The sequence below is a fragment of the Nanorana parkeri genome, unplaced genomic scaffold (genome assembly GCF_000935625.1).
Source record: "Nanorana parkeri isolate BGI_ZX_2015 unplaced genomic scaffold, ASM93562v1 scaffold287, whole genome shotgun sequence".
NCBI lineage: Eukaryota > Metazoa > Chordata > Amphibia > Anura > Dicroglossidae > Nanorana > Nanorana parkeri.
Window position 1 is genome coordinate 263,072 of NW_017306555.1, and position 20,225 is coordinate 283,296.

General features: G+C 43.7%; 1 protein-coding gene across 1 annotated transcript in view; it reads left to right on the plus strand.

Annotated features, from left to right (window-relative positions):
* Positions 1-342: 342 nt before the first annotated feature.
* Positions 343-20,225, plus strand: part of NOC2L (NOC2 like nucleolar associated transcriptional repressor) — a 97,443-nt gene continuing 77,560 nt past the window's right edge. The window contains exons 1-9 of the mRNA XM_018557516.1: positions 343-409; positions 3,205-3,366; positions 5,186-5,363; positions 7,000-7,119; positions 9,577-9,694; positions 9,818-9,905; positions 11,933-12,011; positions 12,998-13,108; positions 16,363-16,476. Coding sequence (XP_018413018.1) covers positions 390-409; positions 3,205-3,366; positions 5,186-5,363; positions 7,000-7,119; positions 9,577-9,694; positions 9,818-9,905; positions 11,933-12,011; positions 12,998-13,108; positions 16,363-16,476 — 990 coding nt within the window. The 5' untranslated portion in view covers positions 343-389. The remainder of the gene's footprint in view (positions 410-3,204; positions 3,367-5,185; positions 5,364-6,999; positions 7,120-9,576; positions 9,695-9,817; positions 9,906-11,932; positions 12,012-12,997; positions 13,109-16,362; positions 16,477-20,225) is intronic.

The following is a 20,225-nucleotide window of genomic DNA, read 5'->3' on the forward strand; positions in this document are numbered from 1 at the left end:
GTGTAGGGAGTTGTACAGGATGTGCACAGCTCTCATCACACACTGGGAGTAGATGATGATACAACATCACAATCCTTCCACCCAGCAGACACAACATAAACACCGGCTCAGTGTTGTGCGCCCGACCGCATCATATTTTACACGTGCGGGAATAAGAATTATTTTAGCTTACTTTCGCTCAATTTGTATTTTTTGCTGTTCTTTATAAATTAAGAGCAGAAAAGTATTTAGAATTGCAGTACTAAGTTAGTATTTGCTCTCGTAGCACGGTGTTCGGATCTCGCCCGCCCGCGCAGCAACCCGAACCCTAGAAACAAGCAGCGGACTGGGCGCCGCGGTGCATTGTGGGGTAGCCGGAATAGCAGAGCACGTTGGTGTATGTGGACAGCATGGCGACCTCCGGGAAGAGGTGAGAACCGGGCATGAAGGGGGATTTGAGGGGTGTTTGTGGAGTATTAGGTGGAGCAGCGTGTCATTTTACAGACAGGGATAAGAGGAGAAGACTTGGTACCGCGCTCCGGTATAATTGTGCACTATAGGGCGGTGTTAGATAGCTGTGCTCCAGGGACAGGCGATATAAAACTGATATGGTCCCTGGAATATAGAACTTTGCACATTTTTAGGCCTTGTTAGGGGTAAAGAGCAGGCATTTGCTTCACTTTAAGGCCACATTCACACCATGCTCTGCGTTTGCTGTGTGTCCCCATTGAGCTCAGTGGGGTCCTGAACGTGCAGCAAACGAGGTAAAAAAGAAGCTCATGTAGCAAACTTTGACATACGCTTTGCGTTTGTGTGTGTCCTAATGCGTGCAAACGTGGAGGAAAACTGCGTTTTCCTGGCCGCATTTAGGGTGGCATTCAAAATGAATGGCAACAAAAGCGCCATCTCCTTTTGCAGGGTTTCTGTCGGAGCACGCGGTTCGGCGCGCGTTCACGGAATGCGCAGGTGTGAATGTGGGCTGAGCCTCCGTTCACACAAGCGTTTCCAGTCAATCTTGACGTGTACTGTTGCACGTTTTTCAGGCTTTGAAGGGTTTTAGCCGATGGAAAGCTGGGTACTAGGAGGACGGGGTGGTTGTCGGGTGCAAAGTCACGTCCTCAAGGTGCTCTCAATTAGGTCCCTGGGGCCAAAAAGGTTCAGTTCTGCCCCCAAAAAATATGCTTGTGTTGTGTACTTTTTCGAGCATCAAGAGACAGGTGACAAAACGTTTGGGTGAATGGGCACCATTAAAAATAATGGGATTCTTCATGTTGAATGTTTGTTGTGCTTCAGGGTACACGTTATGAGACGCTTAAGTGTTCTAAAGGGTTCATTCATTTTTATTATTAAAGCTGCAGTCCGGGGCACAAAGATTTTCATTTAAATATATTGCTCAGTTGCCACAAAGGATATAAATCTACCTTGTGTGCACCAAACACCTTTGTGAGCTCAGTTATTCCCATATAAAAGTAACAATGACATCATCACTGTGCTGCCCATAAGTTATGATGAGAGCAGGGCTGTGGGAGGGACCAAGCAGACCCCAGACACTACAAGCTGCCTGCAGAAAACTACAGGAGGGGGGCGGATACATGGCCATTCACACTGCACAAGGAGAGAGAGCAGCAGAGACTGGATCTCCTCCACAGAGGAAACGTTTCACACTGGATTACTGCACAGATCCCCACTCTTTCTAAACAAAGGGCCAGTTTACTCTCCAGAGTTTGGGGGTAGATTGTGTGAATAGAAAATTACATGGGCGTGATCAAGTAGAAGTAAGCAGAAGTAAAAAAGAAATAGAACCCCATTGTTGTTGACAGTGGAAGAAATAGTGCTCTATCTTATCTCATCAGTGGAAAGAATTGGCCTCTTCACTGGCATCATTCACTTCACTGTGCCCCACCTTTGGTGTCAGTGGGAGGAGTAGTGCCCATGGTCGGTGTCAGTGGGAGGAGTAGTGCCCGTGGTTGGTGTCAGTGGGAGGAGTAGTGCCCGTGGTTGGTGTCAGTGGGAGGAGTAGTGCCCGTGGTTGGTGTCAGAGGGAGGAGTGGTGCCCGTGGTTGGTGTCAGTGGGAGGAGTGGTGCCCGTGGTTGGTGTCAGTGGGAGGAATGGTGCCCCATGGTTGGTGTCAGTGGGGGTGAATGGACACCTCCGTTTACTCACGGCTGCCCATTGACTAACATTGGGCATCTGATCAGGCTTGGAATACTGCTAGCAAGCAGTAGATATAGGCAAAAAGTAAAAAAAAGAAAAACTGCTTTAACAGCGGTTTGGACTTACCGTGTTATCGCTGCGCGCTCCCGCCCGAGAATCTGACACTGATCGAGCGGCCGCAAAGCATCTTGGGGCGGACGCATGCGCAGTTCGGATTTTCGGCCGGGAGACGAGCAGAGACGGTAAGTCTGGGTAAGGTAAGTCTATGGACGCGTGCACCCTCATGCAGACAGCGCTGGATCGGTGCCTGCAGGGACAGAGGAGTCAGCGCTGGATCGGAGAGCCGCCGCACCGCTGGAGGGACAGATGAAAACATCAGGAAAGATCGGATTAAGGTCTCGTTCACACCTAGGCGTATTGCATATGCGCGTCTGTCGCGTGTTTTTTTTACCGCGATTTGCGGTAAAAAAAAGTTGCGTTTCCTGAAGGCTACTTAGCTGTATCCCAATGGAAACGCGCAACAAAACGGCCCAAAGTAGTACCTGCACCTTTTCAGGCGTGGGCCGTTTTGTAGCGCGTTAGGGACGGGCGGAAATACGCCAAGGTGGGAACAAGACCATTGAATACAATGGGATTTATATTTTTGAGCGTTTTGTAGAGCGTTCGTCGAGCGTAGAAAGCGCTACAAAACGTTCAGGTGTGAACGAGAGCTTAGAGACATCATTTAAGGTAAGTGCTGACATTAACATGGGTGAGAGGGGAAAATAAATTAGACTTTAATGTCACTTTAAGGCAGTTTTCGTACTTTAAATATCCAGGGGGTGGGCCATTTATCAACAGGTAAAATATGACATTACTTTGAAGTCTATTTTGCTTACAGAGGAGGCGATTTTTTTCACAATCGCAGCAGAATCACCAATCATGGCAGCTGAACTGGAAGTGAAATGATTACAGCTTTGTGTTCATGTTGGCTAATTAGAACTGTAAAAAATTATACATTTCTAGTATCTGTTTTGTATTTCTTCCTTTTTTTTGTTCCTTTCTTAATGTGATTTTGCTTTCTACTTCAGAAAACTTGCTCAACTAAACCTAGATGAATTCTTGACCACGGGTCTGGATTCTGAAGGCGACTCTACAGAGGAAACAAATAATGAAGTATTAGAAGAGAAAGTCAAGACCAAAAAAGTGAAGGTGAAAACGAAGAAAGCACCAACAGCTGAAACCAGAGCGAAGTAAGATTTTCTATTACTGTTCCCTCACATTTCTAATGTCACATGTCTGTTATGCCAAATTGAGGGTTTTGTGGTTAACAACCAAATCCTGTAACTGTAGTGTGCCCGGGGGGGGTATTTCACCAGCTCTTGCCATAATGTGCAAGTATGCATAATACATTTCCACAATATGACAGACTTACCTCTGGGTTTGGCCTTTTCCATCACTGACTGCTCGTGTGTCCTGACATGGTCCGTTAGTTGTTAGCACCAACAGCCCAAATGGGCGAAGCACAGGTTTGTTTAAATTAATCTAATCCCTGAAGATATCCCTTGTTTCTTGGCTGGATATAACAGTGGTGGTCAACTAAGCTGATAAATGGGGCTATGAAAAAATATGTTAGGCATTTGCCATAACCCCTAGCACCACCAAACACTTCTCATCACCTTTCCTGACATTGATTCATGTGTTTATGGCATGCTGTGTGTGGGTGCCTTCCTTTGGTAACATTCCTCTGGAGTTTGGGTCCTGTCATGATGGAGGCTGTGGAGACAGAGGCTGTGGTGATGGCATGCTTTTTGGGCCTCAGTCACACAGGTGTGCACATCCATGCAGAGACCTGCTCCCGGGAGGGATAGGTTCAGCCTGTAATTGCATCCAGCTGTTGTACAACCACGTGACAGGATGTGGCTGCGCTCAGCTGCATGCCGACCTAAACCTGCGTATCCGTGCAGGTCCAAGTGCGTGCACGTGGACCTGCACAGATGTGCTGGTTCACGTTGGAGTGCAGACGTGTCTTGTCATAGAGATGTACAGGCTGCACATGTCCTTCCCAGGAGGGTGCCTGCCTGTGTAAATGAGGACATAGCATCTCAAGCTGGCTACTTATTTTTTTTTTTTTGGAGTGATGGCATCTTCTGCACAATTATATCGCCAACGCATACCTTATTCTGATATGTGAGCCCTTAGTAAAAGCAGTTAAAGCTCTTCAGGGCTTGCTGGCTTTATAGTTAGAAATGTTGAGACACTCACCAGCTGTGGCTTTAAGCCTAGGGTTGCATATAATGCTCTTTGGAATAAAAAAAAAAGTCCAATAAAAAGTAATAGTAATAAACTGTATATGCCGTATATATTTCTGGTTCACTTGTTATATTTTTTTTTCCTCAAAATGATTTTCAGGTCTTTTTGGGAGAAGGTATTTAGTTCGAAAAAGCAGTACTTATGTAGTGTGTGATGACTTTACTTGTTTCTTTGGTATCATAGGGGGGAGACGCTAGTTATAAAACCTATAGAACAGAAAGTAGTACAAAACTCTAGTTCTTACCCATAGTCGCCATTCAGATTTTAATCTGACTATTAATCTTGACACTTTGGGTAGCAATGTTATTTTCTTACACATTCTATGTGTTATAAATTGGTAGAATTGCGTACTTTATTAACTGTCATATTTTTATTTTTTTAAGTATGTATAAGGCCAAAACTTTTTTAAATTCCTTTTTGGATAGAGTAGGGAAGGATTAAACTAGTCAGGTTTTTGTCATCTTTGTCACATTCAAGAAATGTCCCTTCGGTTACCATCCCTTAACAGGAAATATTGCACAGGAAGTGAGGGGAAATTGCCCCCCCCCCCCCCCCCCCCTCAGACAGAACAGCTGTCCCCATTGGAACATTTCTTGTTCTGGGACAACTCAGAATTTTAGGTTTTGCCCTTTTTTCAGTCAGTTCATCACCAGGTCAAAAAGAGTACTTTAAAACAAATCTTGATGCATCCAGTCAGATTAAAAGTAAAATGCATGTCTGTACAAAACCATAGTTCATTGTAAACCTTTTCCACTGAAGGAAGGTGAAGAATAAAGGCAAAGCGTCCGAGCATAAGAACCAGCTGTCCCGTCTTCAAGATAAAGATCCCGAGTTTTACAAGTTTTTAAAGGAAAATGACCAAACTCTCCTCAACTTCAATGACTCTGATAGCTCAGATGAAGAAAGTGGTGCTCACCAGCTTCCGGATCACTTAGAGGTAGGAGATTATGTGCTCGATAACAGCCTGATGTAGTTTCGTTCTGTGTGTCCAGATAAAAGCGATAGAATGTACAGTCCCCAATGCTGGCAACTCCCCAGTGCTACTTTGGGGGCCGTTTTATGACTATTTTTTTTTTGTTTATTTTTTTGGCATCTGGTTTGCTTGAATCCCAAATCCAGCCAATACTTTTTATTTATTTTTATAGAGTGGGGGAAAGGTAAGAATATGTGTCCAGTTTTAGTGCTTTTTTTGTTATTGGGGTGCCACACAGTCACTTCTGCCCCAGTAACAGGGTGTCACTAGGATTTGATGGGAGACCTCTGAGATGAGGGCAGAGACAGCTTTACACAGGGCTAAGGTGTAACACAGCCTAAAATAGTATTAACCCTTCCGCTGCCACCGACGTAAGGCATACGGCGGAACAAAAGTGTTCCCGGCTGGCCAGCTCAGTAGGCCTTACGTCGGTGGCATTTACAGTTCTGCTATAAGCTCATGGTCGATTTAGCGACCATCAGCTTATAGCAGATGTAAAACAAAATAAAATGATTTAAAAAAAAAATAAAAAATGTGTAAAAAAAACAAAAACCTAAACATTAAATTAACTGTGACAGCGCCTGGCAAAGCTTTGTGACTCATTGCCATGCGTTGTGATACCTTGTGTTGCTATATTTTGATGATACAGATCTGATCACAGCACAAGTTTCCTGATCTTTACACAGCTGTGTCCTTGAGCCCATCGAAAATCTTCATATGAGAGGCAGACCGCAATCAAAAGCTGACCGGGGTTCCAACCCCTTCCTCACTATTCCACTAATACTATTGCAGTATTTTGATTTCTTTCTGTGTTGCTGTTGCACATTGTCCCTCTCTTCCGGTCTGGTAAAACTGTCGTCACAATGACAATAAGTGGAGGGGGAACTTCTCTAATTAAGCCCCGGAGAGTGGAAAACCCAACAAGTGTTATAATCCGAAATTTCATTTAAATGCCACAATTAGTTGTCTGATACCGTGATCCCTTCTTTGTGATTTTGTTCTCAATGAAGTAACACAAGTAGTTCCCCCATTAGGAGGATTACGTTTAGGTTTAATGCCTTTTGCTAAATCCTCTGTGTTTTATTGTATATCCAAAGTTTCCTCTACAACAATATCCTGGTCATTCAGCCATTCACCTCTGGAGCTCTGTGTGGTTTATGTTGGCATTGTGCAGTGGGAATTGAATGCTAGCAGGGAAGAGTGCCATTACAGCTGCACGCTAGCAGAGGGTGGTGTGTTATTAGACAGCCTTCTAATATCCTGTAAGGCCGCCAACCTTTGTGGTGTAGCAGAATGACCATCATTATGATGGTATTGTAGCGTTTTGCAGGCAAGTTGACCACTGGCTGTCACCTGCCTTACACCTTTTACTGGTGCCTCTGGAAGTGGCATACAGCAACACAAATTCATATTGCCTTGCCTGGAATGTTGGGGGGGTCTCTTTAAGGAAATGGAGTTTCCCTACATATAAACTTGTACATGTTCTCAATGCCTTATTTTTCTCACTTGACTATTTCATAAGCACGTACTGTATAAACATACTGCACTGTATCTAAATATTGATTCTTGAATTGTATCTAAATCATTCCTTGTAACATAGGAAGTGAATGATGATGAAGAAGAGGCAAGTGATACAGAGGAAAAAACAAAGAAAAGGAAAAAACTAGAGCAGATTATCGTTACCATGAAAATGGTGTTCAAGTGGAAGTCGCAAGCTAAGGTGTGTATTTGAATGTTTAATGTCATGTGTATAGTTCTAATGCAGGGGTGCCCATTAGGTCGATCGCGATCTACCAGTCGATAGCAAAGCAATCCTGGTAGATTGTGATGTCCTGTCCTCCTGCCGTGGGGCTTCTCTGGATCCCAGCTGCCCTCCCCCATCTGTGTGCAGCCGGGATCCGAGAAATGAACGAAGCCTTGCGGGGGGCGGAGCCGCTATTAGAGCAGCACGCCGAGCGGTGAGAGAGAGAGAGACGCTCGGCCTGCAACGTCGGCCGCACGAGCACCGCGGGAGGACAGGACGCCGGCGCCTCTAGAACGCACTGGAATGCAAGCCTGCCAACTCCCTGCGTTCAGTGGCAGGAGGGGGCGTGGGGTTGTATTGAAGTCAATGGCACCGCAGTCATGCCCCCCGCCCACAGTGCGATCGCCTGCCTGCATTCCGGGCCAGTGCAATCAGCAAAAATAATGCTTGCAGCATTTTTGCAGATTGCACTGGACCAGAACGCAGGCACTAGTGTGCCTGCGTTCCAGGTGCGGGCGATCGCACTGCGGGTGAGGGGCATGGCTGCGGTGCCATTGACTTCAGTGCACCGCCATGTTCGCTCCCCGGAATGCAGGTGTTTTTTCGTTGGTAGATCTCATTGAGCTTGTCATTTGAAAAGTAGATCTCCAAACGAAAAATTGAGGGCGCCCCTGTTCTAATATCTCTGCCGCAATCTACTCGTTACAATTGAACTTGAATTCCAGAGAAGCAGCTAAATAATTGCTGTGTTAGCGCTTCCCATACGCATGTTTACTATGGTAGACTGACAAAACTTTGCTATGCAGCAAGGCTTAGCTGGCTCTTTGCACCATCTCCCCTTTTGTTGGACAATGATGGAGTATAACAACACTGATGAGTTCATCATTTTGCTCTTTTCCTGTTGTCAAGTCCTTCAGTGTTAAGGTGCCCATACACCTTACGATTATCGTACGATAATCGTATGCGATCGACTTTTCGTACGACAATCGTAACGTGTGAATAGAGTGCCCGACCGATAGTACTGTAGAATCGTACGATTTTTGACGGTCAAGCATGTTTGAAAACTGTGGCCGATCGTACGATGTTCGCATGGTTGGTGGCTTTTCCGTCCGTCAAAAGTCGTACGATTAACACTGCGCATCCAGGTGTTTTTTTTTTAACTACCGCTGATTGAACCTTTCGATAATTGGGGCAGGATGGGGCCGTCGTACGAAAATCGTACGTCGGTTCGATCATTGGTCGAAAAGTTTTGTCCGATAATCGTAAGGTGTATGGGCACCTTTTAGATTGACAGCAGCATGCAGTGCTATAGAACCTGGTTGGCTGGCACTGCTGACCTTTCCTCTCCCAGTTCTGCTATGCAGGGGGGTTACCACATACTAACAGAAATACAAATCCAGGTATTTTTATCAAATGCTTATAAGTTCATTTACCAATTTAATAAATATGTAACTAGTTCCCCAAATATCCCTAACATTCACCTAATTCCTAAAATGTATGCCTGGCCATAAAATAATTATAAAACAATTCAATATATCTATGCAATACATGCCTGTTTCCCAATGTTACAAATGTATCCCTTTTTATAATGAAGTACAAAAAAAAATCCCTGTTAATCTGCCAGAAATAGTGTACAGTGTGCTTTTAACATCCCGCTGACAACTCTGCCTCTACTGCACCAAAATCACAAGCGTTGTCAGCCATGTCCAGTTCTCTTCTTCTGAACAGTAAAACTCCTCCCCTTTTCCTTATCTCAATAATATAAGGAAGGGGATGGGGGCGGCATTCTGTAGTCTAGCAGAGGAGAACACGGGCAGAGCTGAGCTCAACGTCTTTTACTATACTTGCAAATATGCCCTAAATGTGTGTATGTGTATATATATATATATATAAAATTTGTTACATGTTCAAGAGCAGCTGTTGTTCTCAATCCAATTGCAGCATTTGTGAGACGAAGTTGAGAGCCATCAGGCAGCTGGTTCCACAACCATCAAATCTCACAGAACTGGACAGTGCTATTCATCAGGCATGGTGTCAGATTCCTCGCATCACATTTCAACATCTCGTGGAGTCAATGCCAAGAAGAATCGACGCAATATTGAAGTCAAAAGGTGGCCCAACGAAGTACTGATGGGGTGGTCATAATAATCTGGCCACTCAGTGTATATTATATAATTTTGTACACCATAATTCAAAGTTTAACATGTAACCATAAATAAAATCACTATTACCTATGTGGCTGCTGGGGCCATTCCTGCCAAAACCAGACACTCCTGCACTGAGAGAATCTCAATTTTTTCTTTTTTTTTTGCCTTTTAATTCGAACACTTTTTGTTTATAACTTATTTTTTTATACATTCTTTATAGCAACAAGAAAATGATTTAACATTCATTTATAACACCTCCTTATAATGATTTTCTGTGTTTTTCTAGACTGACCTAAGGCCACGGCTCTTTCATGAGATTGCTCAAGCTTTCAAAGCTGCAGTGTCAACAACACAAGGAGAAGAGGGTGACAGTCCCAGCAAATTTAAAGTAACGGACACTGAGGGTAAGATAGTCCATCATGTTGGAGAAGCTTGGTTCCTTATAAGTTCTAAGTGTTCAATCATCTGTATGTGAAAGTTCTATTTACTGAGAAGAGGTATTCACATGTAGTTTTTTTTGTTTATAGTCTTCAATGCACTGGTGACATTCTGTATCAGGGACCTCTTTGTTCATCTTGAGAAGAAGCTTGATGTGAAGCCTGCTAAGGGAACAAAGTAAGTTGCAGTTGACTTGGTGGAAGGTATCGAGGGTTTATATTAAGGTAGAAGGTCTAACAATGAACTACTGTTACTGGCTCCCTTTTGGTTTATTAACCCCTTCATGACTGAGGCCCTTTTTTCAATTTTTGCACCCGTTTTATATTCCACATTTTAGGCATGGAAAGTGTTTTCTCACACCTGTTTGATACGTGAAAAAATACCTGTTAAATACTGCCAGAAATCTAGTGGGCTAGAACTGTTACTAGTTAGCATTGTTCCCAGTTCTCTGAACTACAGAACACCTCTCCCTTTTTATGAAGAGGTGGTAAGTGTTTTGTAGTCCTAACTACCCTAGCTTGACAGTGCTATTCCTCCATATAAACAGTACAATGAGTTAACAGTCTTGCCTTAGGGTAGGAAGCATATCACTGGCAGGATCACAAGGTAAAATGCGTGAAAAAACACTATTTTTTACAAATTTTTTTTTTACCCTGTCAGGTTGCTTTAACTGATAACATATCCAGATTGAAGATCATCCCTTTGATCTGCACATGAATGAAAGAGTAAATACAAAAGTCACAGTGTCACTTTGTATCTCTCTGTCTCATGGCTGATCGGTGTTTGTAAAACACAGCAATTCCACAAACTCGTTTTGACAGCCGGGAATTGCTGGGAAGTGTGAAAAAGGAGAGGGTGAGGCAGAAGGTCAGGGCACACCACACTCACTCCCGGTATACTTTGACGTTTTTGGATGTGTGTAGCACACTCCGTGTCCATTACTGATTCAAGAATACAGTGGTTTCCACCCCAGCCTTCTGACTGGGCATTGAAAGAAACGTCAGCAGACTGATGAGGTCCGGTCGGTCCTAAGTCAAAATTGGTCCCAAAATGTATTCACTGGTAGTGAATGCAGAGCTGCAATCATTTTGTGTATTTTATATTTGGCTGAAGTTCAGCTTTGAAGTAGTACTTAACTCTCAAACATTTTTTTAATAATAAATCCAGATCAAACAAATATACATTGCCTAGCAGAGTATTTCTTTACATTTTTGCAAAAGCACCTACTGTCATCATGTTTCCGAACAGCTGGCTTCAACTCTCTCAGCTCTGCTTCCCTGAACTTCCTGTCCAGTACAAGATCACAAGGGACAGCGCAATCTCCAGCAGCTGTCCATCTACTTGCTTGCAGGAGGGCGGAGGAAGAAGAGAGAATGGAGGATGGAGAAGCAGGGTGCAGTGTAGTGGTTTGCCTTGTTTCTGTGTGATTGTACAGACACACAAGCAGACACACAGCTTACTAGCACACACAAGGGTGGTTCTATAGGGCCCTACAAGGGGAAGAGCCACCCTAAAACAGAATATCCGGTCCAGTGCTCAGGGGACAAGCAGGGGACTTCCTATCTGTAAGCATGCTCTCTGATGAATTACTCCATGAACTCTAGGCAGATATAAATGCCAAACTTTTGCAGCTTTCTAAACATTTATATATCATTAAATGTATTTTTTAAAATGCAAGCAGTTTATGTACCTACATTTGACCTGCTATCAGCCTGTTGTAGGTTCTGGACCTGTTGTAGGTTCAGTAGTAGAAGAGGCCAATCAGTTCATGTCATGTGCTTTCAAGAAGCATACTGATATGAAGAGAAAGCAGAGTCATGGAACGATGAGCTCATCACTGTGCTGTTTCTCCTTTCGGTGTCCAGTGACAGGCTGGGGCTAGTCCAGCTGAACCTGGGCTAAGAGGAAGTGGGTTTAATGATGCTGGCCATCAGATTGAGGACATCTTGTGGGAGAAAAGCGTAAAGTAGTGCTGTGTGGGAAATCTCTCGATTGAAGCTGAATATTGCCGCAAAAGCCGGTTTTGTCATTTTATGTTTTAATGGACTTTTATATTTAAAGCTGAATGCCTGTCTGAAATATGGAATTATAAACATATGCATTTGTATTTGTGGCTGAAGTTCTGCTTTAAATATTTTTCTTTCCTCCGAAATTAATAGGTGCTACCAGCTAATCCACAACTAACCCACGTCTCATTTCTGTAGGTTATCAAATCCATCAAGTTGTGCTCTTTGGAAGAAGCTAAATTTGGATATTAAAATGTATTTGAACTCTGTCATCCAGGTAACCTTGATCTTTTGATATGCTAAGCCATCGACTAAAGGTGCCCATACACTCTGGAGCAGCTGTGCATTACAGCCAATCGGCTTCTATCTTTCATTTTCAGAACTATGAGGTGGGTGAAAATCATTCGGCCTCATAGTTCGAGCCGACGTGTCACAATTAAACTGTCACACTTCGGCTCAATAGATCGTAAGTGAACGAACACATACCGTCGCTTGCTCATTTCTTGATCTCCCTGCAGAGAGCGGTGACTGTCAGTCACGGCTCCCTGCAGGGATTCTCCCCTCCGACTTTCCAGCGCTGAGTGGAGGAACGGACGGGGAAGGGTGCGGGTACAGCTAGTTCACGCAGAGCCAGCTTTCAGTCACGCAGCTGGGTAAATCTCAACAGTAATGTCGGGATCCGTCCCGGCTGTGGCGGTCTCAGTATACCGCGAGCTATAGCTCGTGATATACAGAGCTTTGGTTCACTGGAGGACGCTAGTATGTCCTGACCCTTAAGAGAACTATGGGGAAAACCACTTACCCCATAGTTCTCTTTTAACTGAATAAAGAGAGAAGCCGATTGGTTTTGAGAGAAGAGAAGCCGATTGGGCAACTGCTCCAATTTTAAGGGAAGTCTCCCCTGCCAGGCTATTGTATTCTGATAGCCGCCACCCACAACTGTTAAAATGCCTGAGCAGTGACTGCCTGCAATTGTCGGCTTGACTCCAACAAAAATTGGTTGAAAAATTGACATTTGTCCGGAATTCGAGCATGTTAAAAAATGCTCTGTGAAGTCTCTGAAAAAGCAAACCGCTGCACTTTGATAAACCCTCTGGGCTAGTTTACTCCACAAACAGTGTGTTCCAGCCCGATTTGGTGCCCCGGAGCGCACTGGATTGCATCCTGGCCGGCTCTTTATCCTAATAGTATTGCAGCAGCAAATTGAGGTTAGGGCATTCTGCTTTAAGAATAACTGTAATTACATTATTTCATTTTCGTCAGCTCCTGACCTGTCTGACAGAAGCCTCGGTTGGTGCAGCTCTTCTTCAGCACGTGAACAACACTGTACATTTTTACCTGTGCTTTCCAAAACAAACCCGTCAGCTACTAAAGGTAAGTTAGATTTCCTGCTTTCCTTTACGGTTTAGTAAAGGTACATACTGCAGCAATAGCACATGTTCAGCCTTGGCCGGTCTCACATTGGATGTAATAATTTGAGTCATACTTTGTGCTTTTGCAAGCAGTGTGGCAGTGAATTGAGTAAACAAAGACATTTCACAGATCTTGTTTATGTTCAATGGAAGATGGATGTCACCTTTTGGCAAGTGACAGAAAAATATTAAATACTGAAAGTGTATCTAATAACTTACAAGAAGCAAAGACTTCTGCGTACACAACTGTCATTCTTCATTCACTTGTACTGGGCTCTGAATGAGGCACGAAAGGTTTGGGGTCCACTGTGTGTTTCCCCCAAATCGCTGCAGTAATCCAGTGTGAAACTCTTCCTCTATGTAGGAGTTTCCTGTAATAAAGACCGGTCACTGCTGCTCATTGCTGGTGTAAGGTGACAGGTCTTGTATCTGCCCCCTCCTGTAGCTCTCTTCAGGTTCTGCTCTCTGCGCAGGCTATGTGCAGCACATTGATTGTCATGGCTACTATTAGGGTTGCACAGATACCAAGTACAGTACTCGGTACAAGGACGAGTACCGATACTTTTGAGCTCCAAGACTAGACTAGAGAAAAGTTAGGAGGCAGCTGTCATTTGTACAGAGCACACGGAGCTCCTGGGATTTGTACATCTCTGTTTTAATGTACGATTTTGTTTTTATAAATATAAATAAAGGGATGCACAGATACCAGTTTTGCGAGTACTGGTGCTTGCCGAGTACTTACAAGTACGAGTACTGATACATTTTTGTTGTCATGTGACAGTTTTTCTAAAACAATACAGACTAATGATTTCAGGACAGTGGTGGAGTGCCAGAGCCAGGTCCCAGCTGCAACCGCTGCAACCCTGTTAGTTCTCATGAAAATGCCAAGTATCTGCACTGGTACTCGAAAAGTATCTGTGCATCCCTAGCTACTATTATATGGTAATATCTGGGTTTCCAAAGGTATTTGGTGCACACAAAGTGGATTTAAATCCTCTGTGGATATAAAGGAATATATTTAAGATTTTTATGTGCCCGGAGTTTAGCATTAAAACATTACAATTGGAGTAGATACTGTTCCCTTAGTAAACTGTTCACTGATCTTAGTATATAAATTGTAGCTGTGTTCACTTCACAGCCTTTTTTTCGGTCTGTTTCCACTTCGGGAACATTACCTCTCATCTGTCATATTTGCCAATATACTACCCTAAGTTTAACCTCAGTAGTCTGCCCAACCTCCATGGGTATCCCAGATTTGGGGTGTATATCCTCTGGGGTGCTGGGATTGGTTGCTGGGGTTTCACAGTTATAAAGATGAGGGTCTTTTACACATCTTGGTGGCCATGCACCTTGTCTGATAGAAATGTGTCCAGTGAGGAGGGTCATTTGGCAAAACTAGGGCTGTAAATTTTCAGACACCGTCTTCGTTGCACTGTGAATTAATGGGCAGTATTATTTTCTTGCTTAACTACTTTTGGATATGTACATGAAGATATAATATCAGAAGCAGTTTTTTGTTACCACCAGTGTGGTCCTTGTACAGCAGAATCATCCCCCCTGGCCACTCGATATCTCGGCGTATATTTGTCACTCTTGAAAGCCAGCAGCTTTCACGGTACAAGGACGAGTACCGATACTTTTGAGCTCCAAGACTAGACTAGAGAAAAGTTAGGAGGCAGCTGTCATTTGTACAGAGCACACGGAGCTCCTGGGATTTGTACATCTCTGTTTTAATGTACGATTTTGTTTTTATAAATATAAATAAAGGGATGCACAGATACCAGTTTTGCGAGTACTGGTGCTTGCCGAGTACTTACAAGTACGAGTACTGATACATTTTTGTTGTCATGTGACAGTTTTTCTAAAACAATACAGACTAATGATTTCAGGACAGTGGTGGAGTGCCAGAGCCAGGTCCCAGCTGCAACCGCTGCAACCCTGTTAGTTCTCATGAAAATGCCAAGTATCTGCACTGGTACTCGAAAAGTATCTGTGCATCCCTAGCTACTATTATATGGTAATATCTGGGTTTCCAAAGGTATTTGGTGCACACAAAGTGGATTTAAATCCTCTGTGGATATAAAGGAATATATTTAAGATTTTTATGTGCCCGGAGTTTAGCATTAAAACATTACAATTGGAGTAGATACTGTTCCCTTAGTAAACTGTTCACTGATCTTAGTATATAAATTGTAGCTGTGTTCACTTCACAGCCTTTTTTTCGGTCTGTTTCCACTTCGGGAACATTACCTCTCATCTGTCATATTTGCCAATATACTACCCTAAGTTTAACCTCAGTAGTCTGCCCAACCTCCATGGGTATCCCAGATTTGGGGTGTATATCCTCTGGGGTGCTGGGATTGGTTGCTGGGGTTTCACAGTTATAAAGATGAGGGTCTTTTACACATCTTGGTGGCCATGCACCTTGTCTGATAGAAATGTGTCCAGTGAGGAGGGTCATTTGGCAAAACTAGGGCTGTAAATTTTCAGACACCGTCTTCGTTGCACTGTGAATTAATGGGCAGTATTATTTTCTTGCTTAACTACTTTTGGATATGTACATGAAGATATAATATCAGAAGCAGTTTTTTGTTACCACCAGTGTGGTCCTTGTACAGCAGAATCATCCCCCCTGGCCACTCGATATCTCGGCGTATATTTGTCACTCTTGAAAGCCAGCAGCTTTCCCTTAGTGTCCAGTTCTTTCCCTTGCAGTGGGAAAGGACTGGACACTAGTATTGCCTTTAGACTCCCTACAGCAGATATTTCCCTATTGGAAACTTGCAATGCTTGTTTTGCTGTGTGTCTCTGTGTGGGGGAGACCATCTCGGTAGAAAAGCAGGGCTTTACTTCCTGATGCCTTTTTTAGGTACATCTTCCTCATCACCGGGTCCTCTGTAGAGCATTGATCTGCACAATAGTGACATCACAAAATCAATCTCCATTCAGATCATGTGAGGATAGCAATCACAAGCAGGAGAAGGTGGGATATTGCTAAGATGTTCTCCACTGCAGATATATGCAGTTATAAGGCTACAGAAAGACTTTGCCTAGGCCCAGTCATGACTTCACATGAAGTGTACTGATTTTTATCAGGAGAAAATAAATTGTAAGGGCTCAGGTAATATTAACTTTCTGTATTTTCCATAAAATCTTTACTTTTTGAGTCTAGGTTCATTTTAAGATGTAGTAATCACGTGTTTTTCCTTTGCACAGCAAACCATTATTCTTTGGAGTACAGGAGAAGAAACAGTCAGAGTTTTAGCATTCTTGGTACTAAATAAGATCTGCAGACACAGGCAAGACAAGTATCTCAACCCAGTTCTGAAGGTAAGGTCCTTAACTGAACATCAACTGCTTGAGCTATTATTTGCTCTGTCTTGTAAGGATGGATCTGAAGTTTCTGAAGTTTCTCTACCAATATTATCTTTGTGAGAATTGGGTTAGTCAATCTGACACATGTCAGCAAAATGGATTAAAAAATGACTTGGTTAAAAGCTAGGGATGCACTGAATTTTTAAACCGAAATTAAAACCGAAGTCAAAAATTATGGGGGGTTTTTCCCAACTTTTTTTTAAATTTATTATTTTTATTTTTTTTTACTTTACTGTTGGGGTCTCTGGGGAAATATTAGGGGTCTAAAGACCCCTAGACCCCTAATATTTCCCTTTTTAAAATAGAAAAAGATTGAAGGCATAAAGTCCTCAATCTCTTTCTGCAGCCCCTGTTATGAATGAACAGGAAGCCTCCTGTGCACCTGTCCATTCATAAACTGTGGATATAGTATGAGTTATGTCCAAAATCATGAATAAACAGGAAGTGATGTAGAGCACTTCCTGTTTATTCATAACTGGGGACAGTAAGTGTACTACATCCTGAGTTATTTACAAACACTCAGTGATTAGTCCTTATCACTGAGTGCTTGTACCCCGCTCTCCTTCCTGACTCACCTGTCACAGGAGGCTGGGCAGGGCGTTGAGGGAGGAGAGCTCGGCCCCCTGTTACAGCTGACAGCTCTTTACTTCCCCCGCAACGCTCCACTCGGTATATTGAGTTGTCTCTTCTCCGCACTACTACGCTCAGCCTCCTGAAAGCCTTTCTTCTCCTTGCTGGGTGCCTTTCTGTGTTCCCTCGGATTCCTGCTTTCTCTGCTGACACAAGCGGAGGAGAGCGGCGGGCATCGAAGGGGACACAGACCAGCATCCATTTTCATACTAAATGTTTCGGTGGCTGAAATTTCAGTTCATCCCTACTGAGAAAAGAATAAAAAATTCCCCCATCTGCCTCTACCCTCACATGTAACCTGATGTACCTTGTACACAGTAGTGGCTGGTTTTCTTTGTTTAAAACTAATGTAATAAAATAATCTTCCCCATCAATGCCAAGGGAAATGAAAATTAAATTCTATCTTCATGTATGTTAAACATATTTAGGCTAACTAAACCTGTGCTTTGTTTATTTTTTTAAAGTTTATTTAACCTGATTTGTAGTTCAGTGGTTTACCATAAAACCTGATGATCTGGAGGATATAAAAGGCACACGTTTATACAGCTCTGTATTCATTAATACACCTTTTTAAAAATATTTTTAAATACCTGAACCTGACCTGGTTAACAGCCTCTTGCAATACCCTGCACAGCAGAGCATAGGTAAGCATAGGGAGAACCAGCCAGTCAGTTGTGCTGTAGTGCTCAAGTTCTAACAAGGGGAGAGCAGAGTGACCACAGTAGACACATGCTTTGGTAGGTAAAACCGATCCCATATGTACAACCCCAATTCCCAAAACGTTGGGACACTTTGTAAAATCTAGATGAAACAGAATGGGATGTCTTGCAAATCTCATAAACCCAGATTTTATTCACAATCCAAAATTAAACGGAGAAAATGTACGATTTTAAGAAAAAAATAAGGTCATTTTTTAATGGCAGCAACATGTCTCAAAAAAGTTGGGACAGGACAACAAAAAGCTGGCAAAGTAAGTGGTACTAACAAGGAAGAGCTGGAAGAACATTTTGACATTTTGCAACAGATTAGGTTAATTTGCATAGTAGAAGAGTCCGAGTGCTTAACTGGCCTGCTGCAGCTCAAACCTTTAACCCAATGGCAATATGGCGCATGTTGAAACAAAAAAATATGACAATGAAGACCCAGGACTGTTGAGCAGTTAGGCTGGGTTCACACCTGGGCGTTTTGACACGCTGAAAAACGCCCTGCCCCCGAACTAGCACAGGAGCTTCTTTTGGGGCGTATTTCCGCGCATACCGTGTTTCCCCGAAAATAAGACACTGTATTATATTTTTTTGCCCCCAAAAAAACACACTAGGTCTTATTTTCAGGGGATGCCTTATTTTTTTTGAATGCTGATCCCTTTCTTTCACTTTCACAGGCGGAGTGCATATGGTATCACTCTGCCTGTCACAGTAACCGACGATATAGAGGAAGTATCGGCTAATGCGGCTCTGCTCCCTCCACCACTGCAGCCTTGCTTTCTTCAGCGCCGGCTTCCTTTGCCATCAGGGACAGGGGTACCAGCGGTGCAGCAGTGGGGACATCAGACAGTGGACAGCGCGGTAAAGTACGGTACCATTTACCGGTACACATTACAGTAAAGTACCATTACATTAAGCAGTGCCTTCAGGGGGACAGCAGTTGGTGAAGTATGGTAATGGAGTGCTCCCTGTCACTGCGCTGGCCTGAGGGAGTCCCCTGTCACCCCTCAAGTCCCCCCTCACATGCTACCGCCAAACTAGGTCTTATTTTCAGGGTAGGTCTTATATTACAGGAATCTTGAAAAATAGTGCTAGGTCTCACTTTCTGGGTAAGTCTTATTTTTGGGGAAACAGGGTATCTATTGGTATTCCCGAGTGTGGCTCGGGGTTAACAAATCGGTACCCCCGAGCCACACTCAGGAATACAGCGTAGGACTTACCTTGTCCGCGATCCCCGCTGTGTCCTCCGGCCGCTGCCGTCTTCCGGGTTCCGCCCCTTGCGAGCATCCGCGTCGCAGGGGGGGGCGGAACCGTCGCTAAAAACGGGCTTAAAAACCGAGCATAAAACGAGCCTATTTGGAACGCCCAGGTGTGAACCCAGCCTCAGAATCCTATATCGGGCAAGAATTGGAAAACATTCCTCTCCCAAAACTCCAGCAACTGGTCTCAGTTCCCAGATGTTTACAGAATGTTGTTAAAAGAAGAGGGGATGCTACACCGTTGGCCCTGTCTGAACTTTTTTGAGATATGTTGCTGCCGTCAATTTCCATATGACCATGTTTTTTTCTTAGAATGGTCCATTTTCTCAGTTTAAACATTTGAAGTGATTTCTAGTGAGAATAAAATCTGGGTTTATGAGATTGTGTAAATCATTGCATTCTGTTTTTATGTAGATTTTGCACAGTGTCCTAACTTTTTTGGAATTGGGGTTGTATATTATCTGTGTATTTAAAAGAGAACTATGGGGTAAGTGTTTTCCCCTACTAGTTCTCTTAAGGGTCACAGGAGAACACATACTAGTGTCCTCCCGTAACCCAAAGCTCAGTAAATCGAGAGCTGCAGCTCACGACATACTGAGACGCCGCAGCCGGGACGGATCCTGACATTACTGTTGAGATCCACCCAGCTGTGTGAGTGACAGCTGGCTCTGCCTATCTAGAAGCAGAGCCATCTGTACCTGCCCCCTCCCCGTCTGTTCCTCCACTCAGCGCTCGAGAATCGGACAGGGGATTGGGAGAATCCCTGCTGGGAGCCGTGAGTCACAGTCACGGCTCTCTGCAGGGAGATGATTGAGAAGTGAGCAAGCAACGTTATGTGTTCGCTCACTTCCCGATCTATTAGTTGTGTTGTCACAGGTCGGCTCGAACTATGAGGATGAGTGATTTTCACTCGCCTCATAGTTCTCCTTTAGGGCTGCAACAACTAATCGACATAATCGATTATAATCGATTATTGAAAAAGTTGTCAACTTTTTCAATAATCGATTAATCGGCTTCCGATTGGTTGGCCCTGTTCACGGCTCCACACACGCTGCACGCCACACCTCCTCCCCACCTCACGCTCGCCGCTGCCAGACCCGCCCGCATCCAC